General features: G+C 43.6%; 1 protein-coding gene across 1 annotated transcript; it reads right to left on the bottom strand.

Moving 5' to 3' along the window:
* Window positions 1–6,245: 6,245 nt before the first annotated feature.
* APOBEC4 (apolipoprotein B mRNA editing enzyme catalytic polypeptide like 4) lies at window positions 6,246–7,340 on the bottom strand. The gene has a single exon (XM_040408763.1). It carries the CDS (start codon window positions 7,338–7,340, stop codon window positions 6,246–6,248), a length of 1,095 nt encoding a protein of 364 aa, XP_040264697.1.
* Between the last annotated feature and the right edge of the window lie 13,077 nt (window positions 7,341–20,417).

Genomic DNA, 20,417 nt, shown 5'->3' with positions numbered 1-20,417 from the left:
CTTGGCACAACCCCTTTAACATTGCTACATTGCATCTGGCCACTGCGTAAAAGACAGAAAAAATGTCAAAAATTGCCTCCTGTGTGGCCTACATATTAGAACTTCAGTATTTTTAGGTCTATGACAAACAACTTCATCTCACAGAACCAAATTCATTACATTTTTCTGCATGTTACTATATCATGAATAATATCACTACATAAATAATATCTGCCTCAGTATAACTCTCAGCGCTGGCGTGGCCTAGCGGAGTATGTGAGTGGACGTGCGGCACGGAGCTCCTCTGCTACCTCGGCCATTTATCCGGATAAACTCCTGAATCCAGTTGATTTTTTAGGTATACCCTATCAGTAGAACCGCGGAGGATTCATCTGCGCTGGTGTGAAGGCGAAATCCGAGCACCATGACCCGCAAAAAAGAGCAGAAAAGTTTGGAGAAGGAGAGCCAAGATGGCGCTGGCGCCACTCCGGGACGCCCAGGCCGCGTCATGGATCTCCAGAAAGGTGCGGCAGCTAAGCTAGAGAAATATGCCCGGCTGTCATCTGAGACCCCTGTGAAAAACACCCAGAGAAGGCCTGCAACTAAAGGTGGGATATCTGAGGAGGACTCTGATATTGAGGGACATGATCCTGGAGACATTGTGGCGGCAAGATCTAGCCGTTTTGACATCCTGGCTACTGTGAGTGACTCCCTAGCCCCAGCAGCACATGATTCTGATACAGAGGAACCTACCTTGAGGGATGTCATGAAGGCTATATCCAGGTGTGGCAGGTCGCTTAACACCCTTAACATGCAGGTGGGGGCAATTAAGGAGGATATCTCCATAGTAAGACACGATATGCGGAAGTTAGCAGACCGCACGGCTGCCCTGGAAGGTCGGATGGGTGAAATGGAGGATACCATAACACCTCTGAATGCAAGCATGAGGAACTATTCCATGAGACTGGATGCCATTGCTGCTAAGCAGGATGATCTCGAAAACAGATCCCGGCGAAACAATGTGCGTGTGGTGGGGGCACCGGAGAAAGTGGAAGGGGGAAACCCAACTGAATTTTTTGAATCCTGGCTGAGGGACAACTTTGGCGCAGACGTCCTAACCCCTTTATTTGCTGTGGAAAGGGCTCACAGGGTCCCTATGCGTCCGTTACCACCAGGTGCCCCGCCGAGGACAGTTCTGATCAAAATCCTGCATTTTAGAGACCGGGACATTATTCTGAGAAAAGCACGAGAAAAGCCAGATCTGTCAGTGGATGGACATAAAGTAGCACTCTTCCCGGATTATTCCCAAGAAGTCCAGAAGCGGAGAGCTAAATTTGCGGATGTGAAGAGACGTTTAAGGGCGCATGGGGTGTCATACTCAATGATGTACCCGGCCAAGTTGCGTGTAGCTGCAATGGGGAACACGCATTTTTTCGAGGATCCCAAGGAGGCGGCAAGATGGATAGACCGACACGAGAGGCAGTTGGCGGCGGATCATGAGTGACACAAATGTTGAGGAGAGCTGTGGTGTTTACTGAATCAGGTTATATGATTGATGTGGCCTGGTTGTGTCTGGGTGTGAATGCTTAGAAATGCTGTTAAACGGGATGTGGATATGTAAATGGAGATTCTGTTGTAATGTCATTGGAAAACATAATGTTAGGGGTATAATCTTCACTTATTCTGGTCACACTTATGTCTGTCCGAGGAGCAAAGAGAGGGGAGGTTCTGTGCACACGTTTAATGTGCTCATTGTATGGTAATTGTATACCCACGTTCTGTTATATCGGGTAGGAACTACTCCTGTCTATCTGAGACAAAAGAAGAGAGTTTAGACACTCGTCTGCCTTTAATAGCGGGTTTTGTGTTTTCTTCCCACAGGCCTTTTATAGGTGATATAGTGGGGCCCGTTATAGAGGTGGCCGTAGTGTTAAGTACTAACGTTTACAATGTTGAGGGGGTTTTTTTCAGGGAGGGGGGGAGGGAGGAGGTTATGTTTTATTTGAAAGCACACACTGTATATGAACGTAAAGGTATTGGTCTGCTGACTGTATGTAAGATGGGCTACTGCTGTATAGGCTCACCGGGTGCTAGAAACCTAATAGATATATTTGTGTACTTCCTGATATCTAAGTATGGCGGGGAGGGTTAATGTGCTCAGTTGGAATGTGCGCGGGGTTAAGGATGTCATAAAAAGACGAGCGGTTATGGATTGTTTAAATCAACATCAGCCGTTGGTCTGCTGCATGCAGGAGACTCATCTCACCTCTGACCAGATTCATCTGCTTACTCCTAAGTGGGCAGGACATTGCTATCATTCCACTTTCTCGTCCTATGCAAGGGGGGTGAGTCTCCTGATACACAGATCAATTGCATTCTCTTGCATCACTAAAAAAGTAGACAAAGAGGGGAGGTACGTGTGTTTACATTGTGTGATATATGCAACTACTTGTATTCTGGTGGGTGTGTATATCCCGCCGCCGTATTCACCTGGGGTGCTTAGAGAAATATTGCAATTTATAGCGGATATGCCTGACGCTCCTGTATTATTAATGGGGGACTTTAATAATGTTATTAATTATAACTTGGATAGGATGGGGGTGGGTCAAGCTTCCCATACAAATGGAATATCTCCTTTTGGAGTTTTGATGCAGGAGGCTATGATGTTAGATTTTTGGAGGCTAAAGAATCCATCTGTGAAACAATTCTCTTGTTGTTCAAGTACTTATAATTCACTATCTAGGATCGACCTCATTGTTGGAAATGCACTTATGGGGCAGTATATGGGAGCCATACAATATCTGCCGCGCAGGGTTTCAGACCACTCACCGGTGGTAGCGGCGCTGGACTTTAGTGCATCACGTAAACGTGGTGGTGGGGGTTGGAAGTTTAATCCTTACTGGCTGCCTCTCCTGCCGGATGCTGGGGGAATTGGTGTAAAACTGGTAGAATTTTTCCAAATTAATCTTCCGTCCGCGTCTAGATTGATAGTATGGGAGACTATGAAGGCATTTTTGAGGGGTCTGCTCATTGCAGAAGTCAATAAAAAGAAATCTGAGTCTAGAGCGCGCACGCAGAAGTTAATTGCGGAATTGGAAGGAGCAGAAGTAGAATATATTTTGGGACCACAGGAGGAGACTAGGGATAAATTGAAGGAAGCCCAGCAGAAATTAAATGACCGGTTATTAGAACAAGCAAAAAATAAACGTTTTTTCCAGAAGCAGTCCTTCTATGAGGAGGGGGAGAGGGCAGGTAGACTTTTGGCATTGGTATCTAAGGCTCAGTTGCAGTCTACGTACATTGCGGCCCTAAAAGACGTACATGGTGTTGTTCAGAAAGAACCGCCTAATTTGCTCCAGGTCATGCACTCATTTTATTCTACACTGTATAAATCACGGCTGAGTGTTTTAGACACAGAGATCGATCTTTTTCTGCAACCCCTGAAATTAGGCACGTTATCAAATGAACATAGGGCGCAGTTGGATGGCCCAATTACCATGCAGGAGTTGGAAACCGCATTAAAAACAATGTCCAATAATAAAGCCCCAGGTAGGGACGGCCTGCCGGCTGAAGTATACAAGCGATATTCTGACATTTTACTTCCCCAGTTGCTGGAGGTCTGTAATGAGGCTAAGCTGCAGGGACGGCTCCCTGGATCCATGAATGAAGCAGTCATTGTTCTCTTGCCTAAACCAGGTAAAGATATACTTGAAGCCGAATCCTACAGACCCATTTCTTTACTCCCAGTTGATGTTAAACTTTTAGCAAAGGTGTTAGCAAATCGTCTGAACTCAGTGATAACTACTCTAATATGTCAAGATCAAGCAGGTTTTATGCCAAATATGTCAACAGCGGTTAATATCAGGCGTCTGTTCCTGAATATTCAAGCAGCACATGTCCACACCTCGACCGCGGCGGTCGCATCTCTTGATGCGGCCAAAGCGTTTGACAGTGTGGAATGGCGCTATTTATGGCTAGTGCTCAAGAAAATGGGTTTTGGAGCCGAATTTATTTCCTGGGTTCAACTGTTATATGCATGTCCTAGAGCGACTGTGAGGGTTAATGGCGATTTGTCTGACCCATTTATGCTTTTTAGAGGTACGAGACAGGGGTGTCCACTGTCGCCGTTACTTTTTGCGGTGGCAGTGGAGCCCCTGGCAGAGGCACTGAGAATGTCAGCTACGGTCAAAGGTCTCCAATACGGACATAGAACAGAAAAAGTGGCGTTATACGCTGATGATTTGCTCCTATTCATAGATGACTGGAGGACTTCTCTTCCTGCTGCGATGGAAATCATTAATCGATTTGGGACCATGTCAGGATTAGTCATCAATTGGTCAAAATCCGCCCTACTACCCCTAGATAGTGAGAGTACTAGGCCCTTATCTGATACAGGAGGGTTGCAAGTAGTGTCATCCCTAAAATACTTAGGAGTGTGGGTTACTACGAATCTGAATGATTATGAGCGTCTGAACTTAGTACCAATGCTAGGTGAATTCAGGATGAAGATAAAGGCCTGGAGCAAATTACCTTTGTCAGTCATTGGTCGTGCCAACCTCTTGAAAATGATACTAATGCCAAAACTCCTATATCTCCTTCATAACGCGCCGGTTTGGATTCCGTTAAGGTTCTTTCATACTATAAATGCAATTTTCAGAGACTTGATTTGGAGGGGAGGTGTGCCGAGGATTAAACTTTCAACCCTGCAGAGACTTAAAACACAGGGAGGTTTGGCGGTGCCAGATCCATGGTCCTACTATATTGCAGCCCAGTTGCAACATCTTAGGGGATGGGGAGACGAGTCTAGACTGAATAGTTCAGGCCGTATTACTCAGCATTTAACATTACGCACTTGCTTATTGTCTGCTTTGGAGGATGGATCTTTTAGTTCCCATGGTGCTCAATACCCTGTGTTATCCATGATACATAAAATATGGTGGAAAGCTAAAGAGAAATTGAATATTTCGGGGTATATTACACACACGCCTATATGGCCAAACCATTTATATCCTGAATTGGATAAGGTTAGTGGAGTACAGCAGTGGAGTCAATATGGGCTGAGTAAGATGGCTCAACTGTTTGTGGGTGGGGCACTGAAAGGTTTTGAAGTGTTAAGGCAGGAGTTCAGCATCCCCCATAGATGTTTCTATGTATATCTACAGTTGAGACATGCTATTCAGACCCAAGAAAAGAGGGGAAAGATACGGCAGGCAGCTAGATGTGTTATCAATGAATATACTGCACGAGCAGGGACCACTGGTGGGGTGATTTCCCTTTATTATAGCGCGCTCAGGGAGGAGATTGATAAATCCAATCCATTACAGCTGTATGACAAATGGAAAAAGGATATTGAGGGCTTGACGGAGGAGAATTGGGAGAAGACACTCAAGGATTTACCAACATTGTCACTGAGCGAATCTTCTAGGATTTCTCAATTGTATCTTCTACATAGGGTTTATAGAACACCTACATTACTGTTAAAAATGGGCTATAGGAATGATGATAAGTGTCCACGTTGTAATGTATCGGGTGCAAACTTGATCCATTTAATGTGGAACTGCCCACGGTTAAGGAGGTATTGGGTGGAGGTAATGGAATTCATCAATAGAGTCTTTCAGGTGGATTTGGAGGTTAACCCGTTAATTTGTTTAATGGGCCTTGTGGAAGTGCCTAGGGCTATGGGAAAAAGGAGAATGGCTATTAAGAGAGTACTATACCAGGCAAGAAAGTGTATAGCATTTCACTGGATAGATGAGATGGCGCCCACCAGCCAAGAAGTAGTGAATAGGGTACATGCATTGATTAAATTGGAGGAATATGTCTACTTGAAAAGGGATTCAAAAAAAAAATTTGAAGCAGTTTGGTCTCCATGGATCTCATATTATGAGCTGTCTTAGAGATGACTGTATACTTTGAATGGAATGAAAGGTTTAAAGGATAATTGATATGGGTGAATGGTAGACTGTTGGATGATGATTGATATTCAAATGCTTACGTCATAGAGTTATGTGTGGATAATAAGAATCTATGAAGTTATATGGTCCGCCCCAGAAGATGAAAAGGTGATGCCTTAAAAAAGAATACCATGAACTTGCATTTATGGACCATACCTTGAACTCTTCTTTCAAGTGACTGTGCTTTGGGAAAGGGGGATGGGATGGAGGGTGGGGGGGAGGAGGGGGGAGGGGTTATAGTTGTGTATTTGTTTAATGCACTTTCTTGTAAAACCAAAATAAAAATTACTTGATTAAAAAAAAAAATAACTCTCAGCGCTTGGATTTTTTCGCAGAATCTGTTTTTTCTTTCCTTCTGAGTGTCTTTGCTTCTTTATTCTTCTCTTTTACCACTTGCTCAGTGATTACAACCTCATTAACCTTTCTTTCATGTGGTACCACGTTACTCAGATTCATTTCTTCACTTTTACCCGTCGGCATGTTTAGATGTCGGACGATATGTTTGGGTTTTAAGGAAACTTCTTTTGGACCATGTGATGCGGGCATGAAGGGCAAGCGGGATGCGAGCATAGGATAGTGGGGGGAAAAGCTGTTTTGGGGCAGCGGGAAAAAAGGAGGATTTTTTTTATCTCTTCGACTCTCTGGAAGACTTTTTGTTTCTTGATGTTGAGGAACTGGAGGAGCATCAACAAAATAAGGTTTAATCCCAGTGATAAAATGAATGGTGTGGGCATTACACCTGTCAGCAGAAGCCCTGGCAGGCAAGATGGGTTGGTACAGGGTGTTCTCTGGAACTTCTTTCACAAAGGCATAAAGAACAGTCTTCCAAACTCCATTGCTTAATGGATTCAGCGTTACTCTTGGCCAGTGACCAGCAAGACTCTTTAATGCTTCTTTGTTCCAAAAAGAAGTGGGAAACTCTTCTGCAACATGGTAGAACTGCGAGAAATAGATATCTAGGCGCAGATCAGGATACCTGATCAGTAAATCGTAGATTTTACTGATGCAATAATGTCCATACTCATTGCAGGGAGTAAAATTTGCGTAAAGAGTTAAATAGCCGACTTGGCTATGCTGGTGGAGGAAGGAGTCTAGATATCCTTGACTCTCAAACAACATGGACTCTGCATGAAGGTTAGAATGAGTGCAGTTTGTAGCCTGGCCTCTCTGAATGACGGCTCCATTGAAAGCTTTTATTTCATAAAATATCAGGTGCTTATTTTCAGGCATTGTTGGTCCATATGGAAAGCCAAATGCCTCGTAGAACTCTCCATAAGTAACTCGGGAGTCTTCTCCTGTTCTAATATGATACGGACATTTTACACAATTGTGGTTTGGATAGAGCCAGTAATACGGCTTTACTAATGTACCATTATATCCAGAGAATTCCTGAAAAATAGTTTCCATCTACAGCTGCAAAACGATGTGTAGGATCCAGGATGTGGTCTTCCACCATAAATGTTTGCCTGCAACACATACACCGATATTTATTTGACTTCATGCTCCTGTAAGCTTCAATGTAGAGAATAAACAGAAGATGGCCCCTTTATCTTTATTAAATGTACATATATTAGTCTACAACAGCAAATTAGTAATCTATCACCTTATTACAATATTTACTGTAACAAATTCATTTTACTAATCTATTTTATTGTATCTTTAGCTTAGTTTTATCATTATGGAGGCAGCCAGGCTGCTGCAGCATCTCTTCCAGAGAGACGCTTTATAGCACGCACCTGAACAGAAATAACCTCAGTCGGAAGATGACCATTTATGAGAGACTATTGCAGACATTCTCTGTGACAATAAAGGGAGAAGTTTTATACATTTCATTTAAAGGGTCTGTTCCATCTCTGGGACCTATCTCCAGAACAGAACCCCCAAAGTGAGTGGAGAGCAATCATGCATGCACAGCTGCCCTCCATTCATTTGTATGGGACTTCCGAAAATAGCTGAGTGTGCTCGCTTGGCTATTTTTGGAACTCCCATAGAAGTGAACAGTGGGTAACTGCGTTTGCACGGTGCACTCTCTTTCAGTTTCAGTGGCCCTTTCTGGAGATAGATGCGCCTATCTGACATTGGTGGCATAGCCAAGCGATCTGCTACCAATGTAGCAGATCAGAAGAGACAGCACAAATAATACTTTTCAATCTTAACATTTTTGTGTGATTTCTTATTATTAATATACTGAACACTTTATAATTTATGTTTCCAACAGAAATATATAAATACCGGTACTTCTCAGCTCTTTTGGATCTACTCCCCAAAAAAAACCCTGCATTCTACAGACAGAAACTTAGAAGCATTAAAGTGTGGCTACATATTTTCTGTGTGCTGGCAGCAGCTTCACTGGCGCATAGTTGTTTAGCGTTGTATTGGGTTTAAGACTTGAAGATCAGTAGATTAATAAAGAAGTCTCTAAAGTTTCTACTATCATCTACAAGCTTCTGCCTGAAAGTAACGGACAGAACAGCCAGTGTTTTCTTGCACATGGCATATACATAAGGCAGCCATTTAAAACTGTTTATTCTTCACTAATGAACAGAAAATAAATCATATGTAGCTCCAAGTAATTACCACGGTTGTGTCGTGTGTGTTCCTCTATACAAATTCTATGTAGGCTCCATATATTGTAAACAGACCACTCTGATTAAAAGCTGCATACGAGACACCAAACTACTTCAAAAGCACAGCCTAGACAGCAATTTCCGAACAAATGGATGAGGTTTTGGGAAGTATAACTGCTCTGGTTGCCTCCTGCATAGACTGCATTTTCTGATGTGAGAAATATACAAAAAACATACAAACATAATATGTAGACACCAAACAACCCCTTTAAGGAAACAATTATATTTTTGCTTTTTCATCACTATGTTCCAAAAGCCATTATTTTTTTTTTTTTTCTTTGATATAGCTGTATGAGGGTTTACTTTCTGAGGATGTCATGTTTTTTGTAATGGCACCATTCTGAGTTGCAGGTAATGTATTGACTAAGTTATACCACTCATTTTTATGAAAGGGAGTAAGAAAGAAAATCACCAATACCACTATTATTTTAGTGTTTAGTTTTTACAGTGCATTTAACTCTTTTCCACCATGCAGCTTAAACTCTTCCTGTCATCTACTGCAGTGTTCCTCAACTCCAGTCCTCAGGGCCCACCTACCGGACATGATTTGAGAATATCCCACAGAATGAATACCTGTGGTAAGTCCTGAGGCTTTGACGCTAAGGCTACATCTACACGACGATATTTGTTGCGCGACAGTAAGTCGCGCAACAGATAGGGCACAACTACACTGCAACATTTGTAGCGCAACATTTTGTTGCACTAATGTCACGCGACAATTTTTATAATGGCAGTCTATGGTGTTGCACTGCAACATGCAAAATGCTGCGACTGCGACGCAACAGTCGCAGAAAAATCCATTTCGAATGGATTTTCTGTGACTGTTGCGTCGCAGTCGCAGCATGTTGCATGTTGCAGTGCGACACCATAGACTGCCATTAAAAAATTGTCGCACAACATTAGTGCAACAAAATGTCGCTCGACAAATGTCGTCGTGTAGACGTAGCCTAATTCTCTCACCTGTTCAAAACTGAGGAAATTCTGAAAACTTGACCAGCAGGTGGGCCCTGAGGACTGGAGTTGAGAAACACTGATCTACTGTACATGGGTGGCAGAAGTCAGGTCTTTAACCATTAACAATCTGCACCTTACATGATAGGCTACTTTCACACTGGCGTTTCTGGGTCCGCTTGTGAGATACGTTTCAGGGATCTCACAAGCGGCCCAAAACGGATCAGTTCAGCCCCAATGCATTCTGAATGGATAAGGATCCGTTCAGAATGCATCAGTTTGGCTGCATTTGGTCTCCGTTGCGTTTTTTAGACGGTCACTAAAACGCAGCTTGCAGCGTTTTTGTGACCGTCTGACTATGTGGAGCCAAACGGATCCGTCTAGACTTACAATGTAAGTCAATGGGGACGGATCCGTTTTTCACTAACACAATATGGTGCAATTGAAAACGGATCCGTCCCCCATTGACTTTCAATGTAAGTCAGGACGGATCCGTTTTGATTTAGACTCTTTTTTGAATGAATAATGCAAACGGATCTGTTATTAACGGATACAAGAGTTTGCATTATTCATGCGGATCCGTTTGTGCAGATACAAGACGGATCCGCACAAAACGCAAGTGTGAAAGTAGCCTTACGTTGCAAGTTGGATCTTTACAGCTGTTCAGGAGCTGAGTGGGTGCAATAGCCGTTGGATGCCTGTTGTTTTACCCAGCAGACACCTGGAGCTATTGTTCATGATTGGCGACATTTAAATGGGTTTTCCCATGAAAAATATTCTACTGTTTTTAAACCAGCACCTGGATATGAATACTTCTGTAATTGCATGGAATTAAAAATTTAGCATAGCCACTGTCAATAAAATGTATCTCTATAGCTCCAACTGCTCTTTTTCTTATTTCTTTGTCCAGCCCACTGAGATGGCCGCACATGCTCAGTTTCATCCTTCATCTGCCTCCTTAGTTGTGATAAGGAGAGTGTGGAGCGATACATATTGTGTATACAATGAGGGGAGCCATGATATCAACACACCTCTCATTGTATTAGAAATCATTCAATTTAATTGTACTTACCTACTTCAAAGGTGGAAATGGTCAGCTCCAAGGTAACTGCAATAGTTGGCAGGAGGAAGATTGAAGGAACTTGATTGGAGGAATAGATAACGGCTGTTCAGCACCTATAAAAGAGGAGAAACAACGGTAAATGCACATTCACGTAAGTATACAGTTGCAAGAAAAAGTATGTGAACCCTTTGGAATGATATGGATTTCTGCACAAATTGGTCATAAAATGTGATCTGATCTTCATCTGCTTAAACTAATAACACACAAAGAATTAAATGTTACCATCTTTTTATTGAACACACCATGTAAACATTCACAGTGCAGGTGGAAAAAGTATGTGAACCCTTGGATTTAATAACTGGTTGAACCTCCTTTGGCAGCAATAACTTCCATCAAACGTTTCTTGTAGTTGCAGATCAGACGTGCACAACGGTCAGGAGTAATTCTTGACCATTCCTCTTTACAGAACTGTTTCAGTTCAGCAATATTTTTGAGATGTCTGGTGTGAATCGCTTTCTTGAGGTCATGCCACAGCATCTCAATCGGGTTGAGGTCAGGACTCTGACTGGGCCACTCCAGAAGCGTATTTTCTTCTTTTTAAGCCATTCTGTTGTTGATTTACTTCTATGCTTTGGGTCATTGTCCTGTTGCAACACCCATCTTCTGTTGAGCTTCAGCTGGTGGACAGATGGCCTTAAGTTCTCCTGCAAAATGTCTTGATAAACTTGGGAATTCATTTTTCCTTCCATGATAGCAATCCGTCCAGGCCCTGATGCAGCAAAGCAGCCCCCACCACCATACTTTACAGTTGGGATGAGGTTTTGATGTTGGTGTGCTGTGCCTCTTTTACTCCACACATAGTGTTGTGTGTGTGTCAGGACTCGAACCTGTGGCCAGTCATGTCCCAGGCGGTAGCTCTACCCACTAGGCTACCGTCTCTCCCTGGACTGTTCTCTAGCTAACTTCTAACTACCTCTCTTGTCCTTGTCTTGACCTGCTGATTATTCCAATCTCTTGCACCTGCTACTTCCCTATAAAACCCAGCCCTTGAACCCAGCCCTTTGCTGGTTATTGTGCCTCCAAGCCTGTAGCAAGCTTCCTCTCTGCTCCTCCACCGCTATTGCTGATTTACCATCGTTGCTAACCCGGACCGTTTTGACCTCGCTGAATTGCCGCCTGCATTGACTTACTGCTTACCACCGACCACGCCTCCGTCTATTCCTGCTGTTACCTCGCTGCCATCTCTGCTGCCGACCCGGACTGATCGACCACGCTACCTGCCTCCTGCTTCTGTGGGCCTCTGCCACTGGACTCCATACTTCCAGCTCGGGTGTCCTCAGACTCAGGTGAGCCTCGATTGACACTACTCCCTAACAGAATAACCAGCCCAAAAAAAAATGGAGTCCGCAGTCGCCACCCTGCGCAAGCAGGTGTCTGAGCTGCAAGAGTTCGGCACCACCTACCAGGAGAAATTTTCGCAAATCCAAGGCCTGGTACAGAGTCAACAGGGGGAGATCATTGAGCTCCAGCGGCAACTCCTGGACATACGCGGCGCGGCTGCAGACACCCGCATGCCACTACCCTCAAAATTCAATGGAGATCGTCGCCAGTACGCTTTCTCAATCAGTGCCGTATCTACTTCCGGATGCATCCGGCCGCCTTTTCCACTGACGAGAAGAAAGTATTGTTCATTGTTAACCTCCTGACGGATGAGGCCCTGGCATGGGCGTCTCCATACGTGGAAACCAATAGCCGTCTGCTGCGCGATCTGGATGTTTTCATCACAGCTATGAGCCAGGTCTTTGATGACCCCAATCGCTGTGCGACAGCTGAGGCAAGACTACACAGTCTTCGACAGGGAAGACGCTCTGTCGCCGAGTACGCCGCCAAGTTCCGCCGCTGGGTCTCAGACACCAACTGGAACCCAGCTGCTCAAAGGAGCCAATTTCGGCGAGGTCTATCGGAGGCGATCAAAGATGAACTTGCCGGACTTGAAGCCCCGGATGATTTGGACGACTTCATTCAGGTGTGTGTCCGTATTCATCAGAGGCTCACCGAGAGATGGAAAGAAAGGCTCTGGTTCCAAGGCGACAGACCCACTTACTCTACTACTCAGCAGGTCGCCCAACCTCAAATCGAGCCGATGATGGTTGACGCAGTGCGCAAGACTCTGTCCGTAGCAGAAAAAGAACGACGACTGGCTGAAGGCCTCTGCCTCTACTGTGGGGAGCCAGGGCACATTGCCATCAAATGCCCCAACAAATCCTGCAGAACCATTGCCGTCACTAAACTGCGAGAGCAGCGGCAGGCCGCAATCCCACCGGTGACGGCAGAGACAACTGAGTTAGCAGCCACCGGGTCCCACTTCACCATTCCAATTTTCATTACCATCGGGGATCGACAACTTCTCTGTTCTGCAATGCTCGACTCCGGGGCTGGCGACAATTTTATGGATCAAACTTTTGCTCACGAGAACAACATTCCGCTTGTAACCAAGACAGCCCCCATCGATCTGGAAACAGTGGATGGGTCCCCACTCTCCTCGGGACCCGTTACACATCAGACCACAGATTTACAGCTCCACATTAAAACCGACCACCACGAGACGATCCACTTTTCTTTGATTTCCTCCCCCAAGTTTCCGGTGATCTTGGGCATCCCGTGGTTAGTCACTCACAACCCTTCGGTGGACTGGGAAACCCGCTGTCTACGGTTCACATCCGAGTTCTGCTCTTCGAACTGTCTGCATGAACCTGCTTCCCCAACACCCAAAGTATCTATCATCTCGGAACCAACTGTCAAGGAGCTGTTGCCTCCACAATATAGTGAGTTTCAGGATGTCTGCGAAAAAAAAAAAACGCAGACAAGCTGCCCCCGCATCGACCATACGACTGCCCAATTGAATTATTACCTGGGGCTGAAATACCCTTCGGCAGCATCTACTCCCTCTCGGAGCCTGAACTCAAGGCCCTGAAGGACTACTTGGACGAGGACCTAAAGAAGGGCTTCATTCGACCCTCCACCTCCCCCGCGGGAGCACCCTTCTACTTCGTGGAGAAAAAAGACTCCTCTCTACGCCCTTGCATTGACTATCGCAAGCTGAATGATGTTACGGTAAAAAACCGTTACCCTCTCCCCTTGATTTCGGAACTTCTCGAGAGACTCCGGGCGGCGAAAGTCTTTACGAAACTCGATCTTCGAGGGGCCTATAATCTGGTTCGCATTCGCCCCGGGGATGAATGGAAGACCGCCTTTCGCACACGATATGGACATTTTGAATACTTAGTTATGCCCTTCGGACTTTGCAATGCCCTAGCCACTTTCCAACATTTCATTAATGACGTCCTTAGGGACATGCTGGATCTGTTCGTAGTGGTATACCTGGACGATATTTTAATTTTCTCTGAAAATCTCGATCAACATCGCGAACATGTCCGCAGGGTGTTACAAAGACTTCGCGAGCAGTCCCTTTACATCAAGCTCGAGAAATGCGAGTTCGAACAGACCACCACCCAGTTTCTCGGTTACATCATCTCCCCGGAAGGGCTTAGTATGGATCCTAGGAAAATTCAGGCTGTAATAGATTGGCCTCCCCCTAAGAACGAAAAAGAAATACAGAGGTTTGTCGGCTTCGCCAACTTTTACCGAAAATTCATTCGGAACTTCTCAAAAATCATTACTCCAATTACCCACTTAACCAAAAAGACTGTGCCCTTTTCCTGGACACCCGAAGCACAGGAAGCCTTCACCAAGCTTAAATCCCTCTTCACGTCTGCTCCAATTCTGATCCATCCTAATCCCGAACTGCCATTCACAATCGAAGTGGACGCTTCCGACACCGCAGTAGGCGCTGTCCTATCACAACGTACGGGAGAAAAGATGCTTTTACACCCTTGCGCCTTCTTCTCTCGCCAAATGTGGCCAGTCTCGAACCTGTGGCCAGTCATGTCCCAGGCGGTAGCTCTACCCACTAGGCTACCGTCTCTCCCTGGACTGTTCTCTAGCTAACTGCTAACTTCTAACTACCTCTCTTGTCCTTGTCTTGACCTGCTGATTATTCCAATCTCTTGCACCTGCTACTTCCCTATAAAACCCAGCCATTGAACCCAGCCCTTTGCTGGTTATTGTGCCTCCAAGCCTGTAGCAAGCTTCCTCTCTGCTCCTCCACCGCTATTGCTGATTTACCATCGTTGCCAACCCGGACCGTTTTGACCTCGCTGAATTGCCGCCTGCATTGACTTACTGCTTACCACCGACCACGCCTCCGTCTACTCCTGCTGTTACCTCGCTGCCATCTCTGCTGCCGACCCGGACTGATCGACCACGCTACCTGCCTCCTGCTTCTGTGGGCCTCTGCCACTGGACTCCATACTTCCAGCTCGGGTGTCCTCAGACTCAGATGAGCCTCGATTGACACTACTCCCTAACAGTGTGTCTTCCAAACAACTTAACTTTGGTTTCATCTGTCCACAGAATATTTTGCCAGTACTGCTGTGGAACATCCAGGTGCTCTTGTGCAAACTGTAAACGCGCAGCAATGTTTTTTTTGGACAGCAGTGGCTTCCTCTGTGGTATCCTCCTATGAAATCCATTCTTGTTTAGTGTTTTACGTATCGTAGATTCACTAACAGGGATGTTAGCATATGCCAGAGACTTTTGTAAGTCTTTAGCTGACACTCTAGGATTCTTCTTCATCTCATTGAGCAGTCTCTTGCAGTCCTCTTTACAGGACGGCCACTCCTAGGGAGAGTAGCAGCAGTGCTGAACTTTCTCCATTTATAGACAATTTGTCTTACCGTGGACTGATGAACAGCAAGGCTTTTGGAGATACTTTTATAATCCTTTCCAGCTTTATGCAAGTCAACAATTCTTAATTGTAGGTCTTCTGAGAGCTCTTTTGTGCGAGGCATCATTCACATCAGGCAATGCTTCTTGTGAAAAGAAAACCCAGAACTGGTGTGTGTTTTTATAGGGCAGGGCAGCTGTAACCAACACCTCCAATCTCATCTCATTGATTAGACTCCAGTTGGCTGACACCTCACTCCAATTAGCTCTTTGAGATGTCATTAGTCTAGGGGTTCACATACTTTTTCCACCTGCACTGTGAATGTTTACATGGTGTGTTCAATAAAAACATGGTAACATTTAACTCTTTGTGTGTTATTAGTTTAAGCAGACTGTAATTGTCTATTGTTGTGACTTAGATGAAGATCAGATCACATTTTATGACCAACTTGTGCAGAAATCCATATCCTTCCAAAGGGTTCACATACTTTTTCTTGCAACTATATTTTACAAAGACAGACCTGCACTAACCTTCAGGATGGAAGAACTTCTTAAACAGCTGATCTTCAAAGCAGAATCTCAAGGAGGTGAAGCATGGCTCCGCAGCTGCCTCCAAATCGGTCTGGATTCCGAAGAGACGAATCTTCAAGCAACTAATCAAGTCCACTGCGCAGTACCCAGCGCGAGCCCAGCAATCATCAATCTGCGTTCAGTCATCGGTGCAGGCTTACATGGTGACACAGAAGATACATCGCCACCTATGAAGCGCAGAAGAAAAGATAGGAGAGCTTATTCTTCTTCTCAATTTACATCAGCTCAACAGGGTAAGAAGGGCTGAGGGATTTCTACAGCTGCTGCTGCGAGGGACTGCATTGTTGATCAACAGTCCAGCAAACTTCCACCAGCAAAAAAGATGCCATCACAGCCTTCAACTGTCACTTCAACCAATGGTAACCCCTGCTCTAGGTGAGACCATCCCATATATTACAACAAAGGGACTGTATCTCACAGTGCACTGTTATAGATAATTCCTCAATTGTTAATTGAATCCTATTCATTAGACAAAGACCTTTTATTTAAAGAATTTTTACAATTTTTGACAAAGAAAGAATCTTTAGATCAAACAGGTTTTGTTTGATCAGATTCTTATGACATTAAACAATGCTTAAAACCCAATTACCATTCAGAAATTGTCAACCCCAAGATGATAATAACTGATACAGTTCAGTCCAATATTAACAATGACTTCAATACAATCCCAGCGTTGAAAATTGGCACAGGAATAAAAGAGACTTCTGTTAAAGAAGCATTGACATGCTTATCTGATTTTATCCTCATCCGATTTTTTTCTCTTTTTCTGATTCGATTCTCAAATTTTCTCTAGCTGAAGGTAAAAGTGTAAAAATGTCTATATATTCTTTTTTCCAATTTTTTTCTTTTATACTTTGTGTTAAGTGGAATCCAAGCAGTGAAACCTGTTTCACTGCTTGGATTCCACTTAAGACAAAGTATAAAAGAAAAAATATTTATTTATATTTATTTTATATCTCTCCAGAAAAGGTTTACAAGCTGGTGCCATTTCGAAAAAAATATCTGTCATTTCATTTTTTCTGAAGTTAGAAGGCTTCAATTCGTTACTTAACAATTTCAAAATATAACAGATTATAGAAGGTATTAGTAAAAATTCAGTGAGAAAGGAAAAAACAAGGCCTATGTCTATACAACTATTACAATTTTTTTTAATTCAATTATCTATAGTTTGTAATTCCAATTATGAAACTTACCTTTTTTCTTCGGCCTATTGTCTAGACTTTTTTGCAGCTCTTAGAATTAGCGAACTAGCTGCAAGAAACAAACAGACTCACTTTTATTAATTTCTGATATAAATTGTAACAATAGTTCATTAAAAATTCATATAAAAAAGTCCAAAACTGATCAAATGGGCAAAGGAACGTTTATTCATCATAATAAGTTCCAAATTAACCACCTCCCGTCGGCCCATAGAATATAAACGTCCGGGAGATGGTTCTCTATCTCTGAATGTACGTTTTAAAACGTCCATTCAGAGATCGCAGCTGCACGCTAATCGTGCAGCTGCTCATCGGGTTGCCCGCTGTCAGTGACAGCAGGGCAACCCTTAGAGAAGGCAGGGACAGTGCCCAGGTGTCCCTGCCTTATAGATCACTGTATACACAGTGCTCACCGAGCGCTGTGTATACAGAGCAGGAAGCACTGAGGCTGTACAACGCTGTATTGCGCTGTACAGCCTCTCTGGGCGGTTTATTTCTCCTGTAACTGGAGAATTTAATTGTACTTACCTGCTTCAAAGGTGGAAATGGTCAGCTCCAAGGTAACTGCAATAGTTGGCCGGAGGAAGATTGAAGGAACTTGATTGGAGGAATGGATAACGGCTGTTCAGCACCTATAAAAGATAAGAAACAACGGTAAATGCACATTTACGTAAGTATATTTCACAAATTTTCCTTCCTTCCCTCCCTAAGAATTTTAAATATCACCTTGCTTATTGATGGAGGTTAAGTCACTCTGTTGAGTGGACTTTGACTTTTAAGTTTGCGGAAAATGAAGAAAAGACACTTCCCATGACCTGTCAGCTTGATAGAAATCTAGCAGAGCAATAAATGTGGAGATCTCTGGATCCGTGTGAGGTGCAGGGGTGGTTCTAGCTTTGTTAGAAAAAGATTTCCATGTACTATATGATGTCTGCTTTTCAATTCTTACATTAGTCATGGGATAACCCCTTTAACTTCTCAGATGCCATGGTTAGTTAGACCATGGTATCTAAGCAGATCAGCATCACAGACAATGGCGCTGGAGAACACAGTGAGTATATCAAATTATTTTTATTTTAGGCAATTGGGAAGCATGACTGAAGTTTTTAATTTTCAACTCATCAACTTTTTTCTGCGAGACGTTATGATTACGGCTATACCAAATTTATATAGATTTTTATGTATTACTACTTTTGCATATTAATAACACTTTTACATAATTTGCTATTGTGTCGCCTCATTCCAAGAACTATAACATTTGAATGTTTTTTTTGATGGAGCTGCATTGCAGTGTATTATGGCTGTCAGTAGTTTATTATTGTACAGCTCAATAAGGGCCCTCCAAGCTATGAACTCCACTACTACTTAAAATAATTGTTTTCCCAACTGCAGGTAAGGGTCTATACTTCTTCAAATGCACACCTCTGAGGGAATTTCTGACAATAGCTAGCAATCTGCTATCACCTAATAAGAAATTGGAACTCATGGGGCCCATATAGCGTTCTTAGAGAAGGGCCCACCTGACATGATGTGACTCTACTCTCCACTTCAGTTAAATACAGTAGTCTGGTGTTTAGTAGTAGTGGTTGCAGTTTAGCCATGTCTGCAATGTATCATTGTAAACTAGTTAGCAATGTAATAATTATATAAAAAATGAAGAATCACATAAATTACATGTAAAATTACTGAAATTACATTACAACATTTGGAAAATTCTTGAAGCCATATCATCTGATCCCACCCTGTGTCTGTTTCATATCTTTAGTCCCTACTTTAAGGTGGATCTCCCAGAATGCTTCCTTCTGTTAGTTACACATTGAATGAGATAATGTAAATTGCCATTTAAGAAAAAAACTACATATAAACCTTGACTGATCAAATTATGTCATGCATGACGGTGAAACATAATTGTCTTGTATAGTTTTAAGTGCCCCACTTAGCAGACAACCATACCCGCCTGGTTCAAACATAGTAAAATCCTTCTTAAGTGCTACACACTGTTAAACAAGAATCACATCATCATGACAAGTACCGATAGCAATAAGGACAAAAGGCAGAAATGTAAAAGGGGTTATCGCATGGCTAATATAAAAAACAATAATCAGCCATCATAGCTAGAAACCTCACGTTGATCCAGAGGTCCCCCCATTCCTTGTTCCAATTGCTCTGCTAGATTTATATCTAGCAGGAGACATGTTGTTTCTACTGCAACCCAGGGGAGATGTATCCTTTCTGCTGCAGCTATGTCCCTATCATAGCTCAAGAGGCAGTTGAAGGATGGAACAATATTATTGAATAACTCAGTGGTTATACAAAATTTTAATGACATGCAGTTACAAAAGAATGAATGAAGATGAGGAAAGGTCATACTGCTCACCACTAAACCACTTTGCAAGGTCCAAATTCCAAGAAAACGTGACGGTGTACAGAGAAGCCGCTCTGGAAACAGTCCCATAATGATACGAGAAATCCAGCACTGCGTCTCGATAAAACGATTCTATATTGCTCACTTCTTAAAAAGATCCATAAATATTACATTAAAGAGGTTGTCCTACAATCTGAATACTTTTATAACTGATAAGAGAAATCCAGCCCTGCATCTCTAATTTACATACTATGCGTTTCAGATGGACACATGTCGTCCTTCATCACGGCATAACCTTACAACGTGCAAACAGACATTTAAAAAACAGAACCTGGGAGGGTCCATTTATATACACGGTAAAAGATCTCTAGGATCTAATTGTACCGAACAACCATGGTAACCCCTTGAAAGCCTGAAGGGCAAATATCACTAATGAATTACCTCTCAGATACCAAGATATAAGCACTAAGAGAAAACAGTAGTATTATAGACAATAATTATCACAAAAATCCAATAACAATATGTGATATCAGATCGAACTTTAACCTCTTAGTGACCATGCCTGTTTGGACCTTAATGACTAAGCCATATTTTGGAAATCTGACATGTATTAAGGCTGGTTACAGCCTGTATTTGTGGGCGGGGCTGCTGACTATTTATTCTCACGCAACCTCACCCTGTGGACGGTCGCTTCAGGCAGGCTTTCCTCGGTCCGTTCCGTCACTTCCGGTTCGATGCCGCGTCACTTCCGGGTAGGTCTCGGCTCTCCAGGCTTACTCAGCTGGGGGCAGCGTTCGGCCGGCTCCCGGCCGGGCGTCCTCTCCCCTCCAGCTCCGGGGGGAGCCTCCTCACATCAGGTACACTTCTCTTGTCCACGACTGGGGTTCGGCGGACCGGCATCCA

The sequence above is a fragment of the Bufo bufo genome, chromosome 9, assembly GCF_905171765.1.
Source record: "Bufo bufo chromosome 9, aBufBuf1.1, whole genome shotgun sequence".
NCBI classification, from domain to species: domain Eukaryota; kingdom Metazoa; phylum Chordata; class Amphibia; order Anura; family Bufonidae; genus Bufo; species Bufo bufo.
Note: the sequence above shows the minus strand (reverse complement) of the source record. Positions and strands in the feature narration are given on the sequence as shown.

Coding starts and splice junctions, on each gene's coding strand:
- APOBEC4 (XM_040408763.1), bottom strand. CDS start 7,340: ATGGAAACTATTTTTCAGGAATTCTCTGGATATAATGGTACATTAGTA.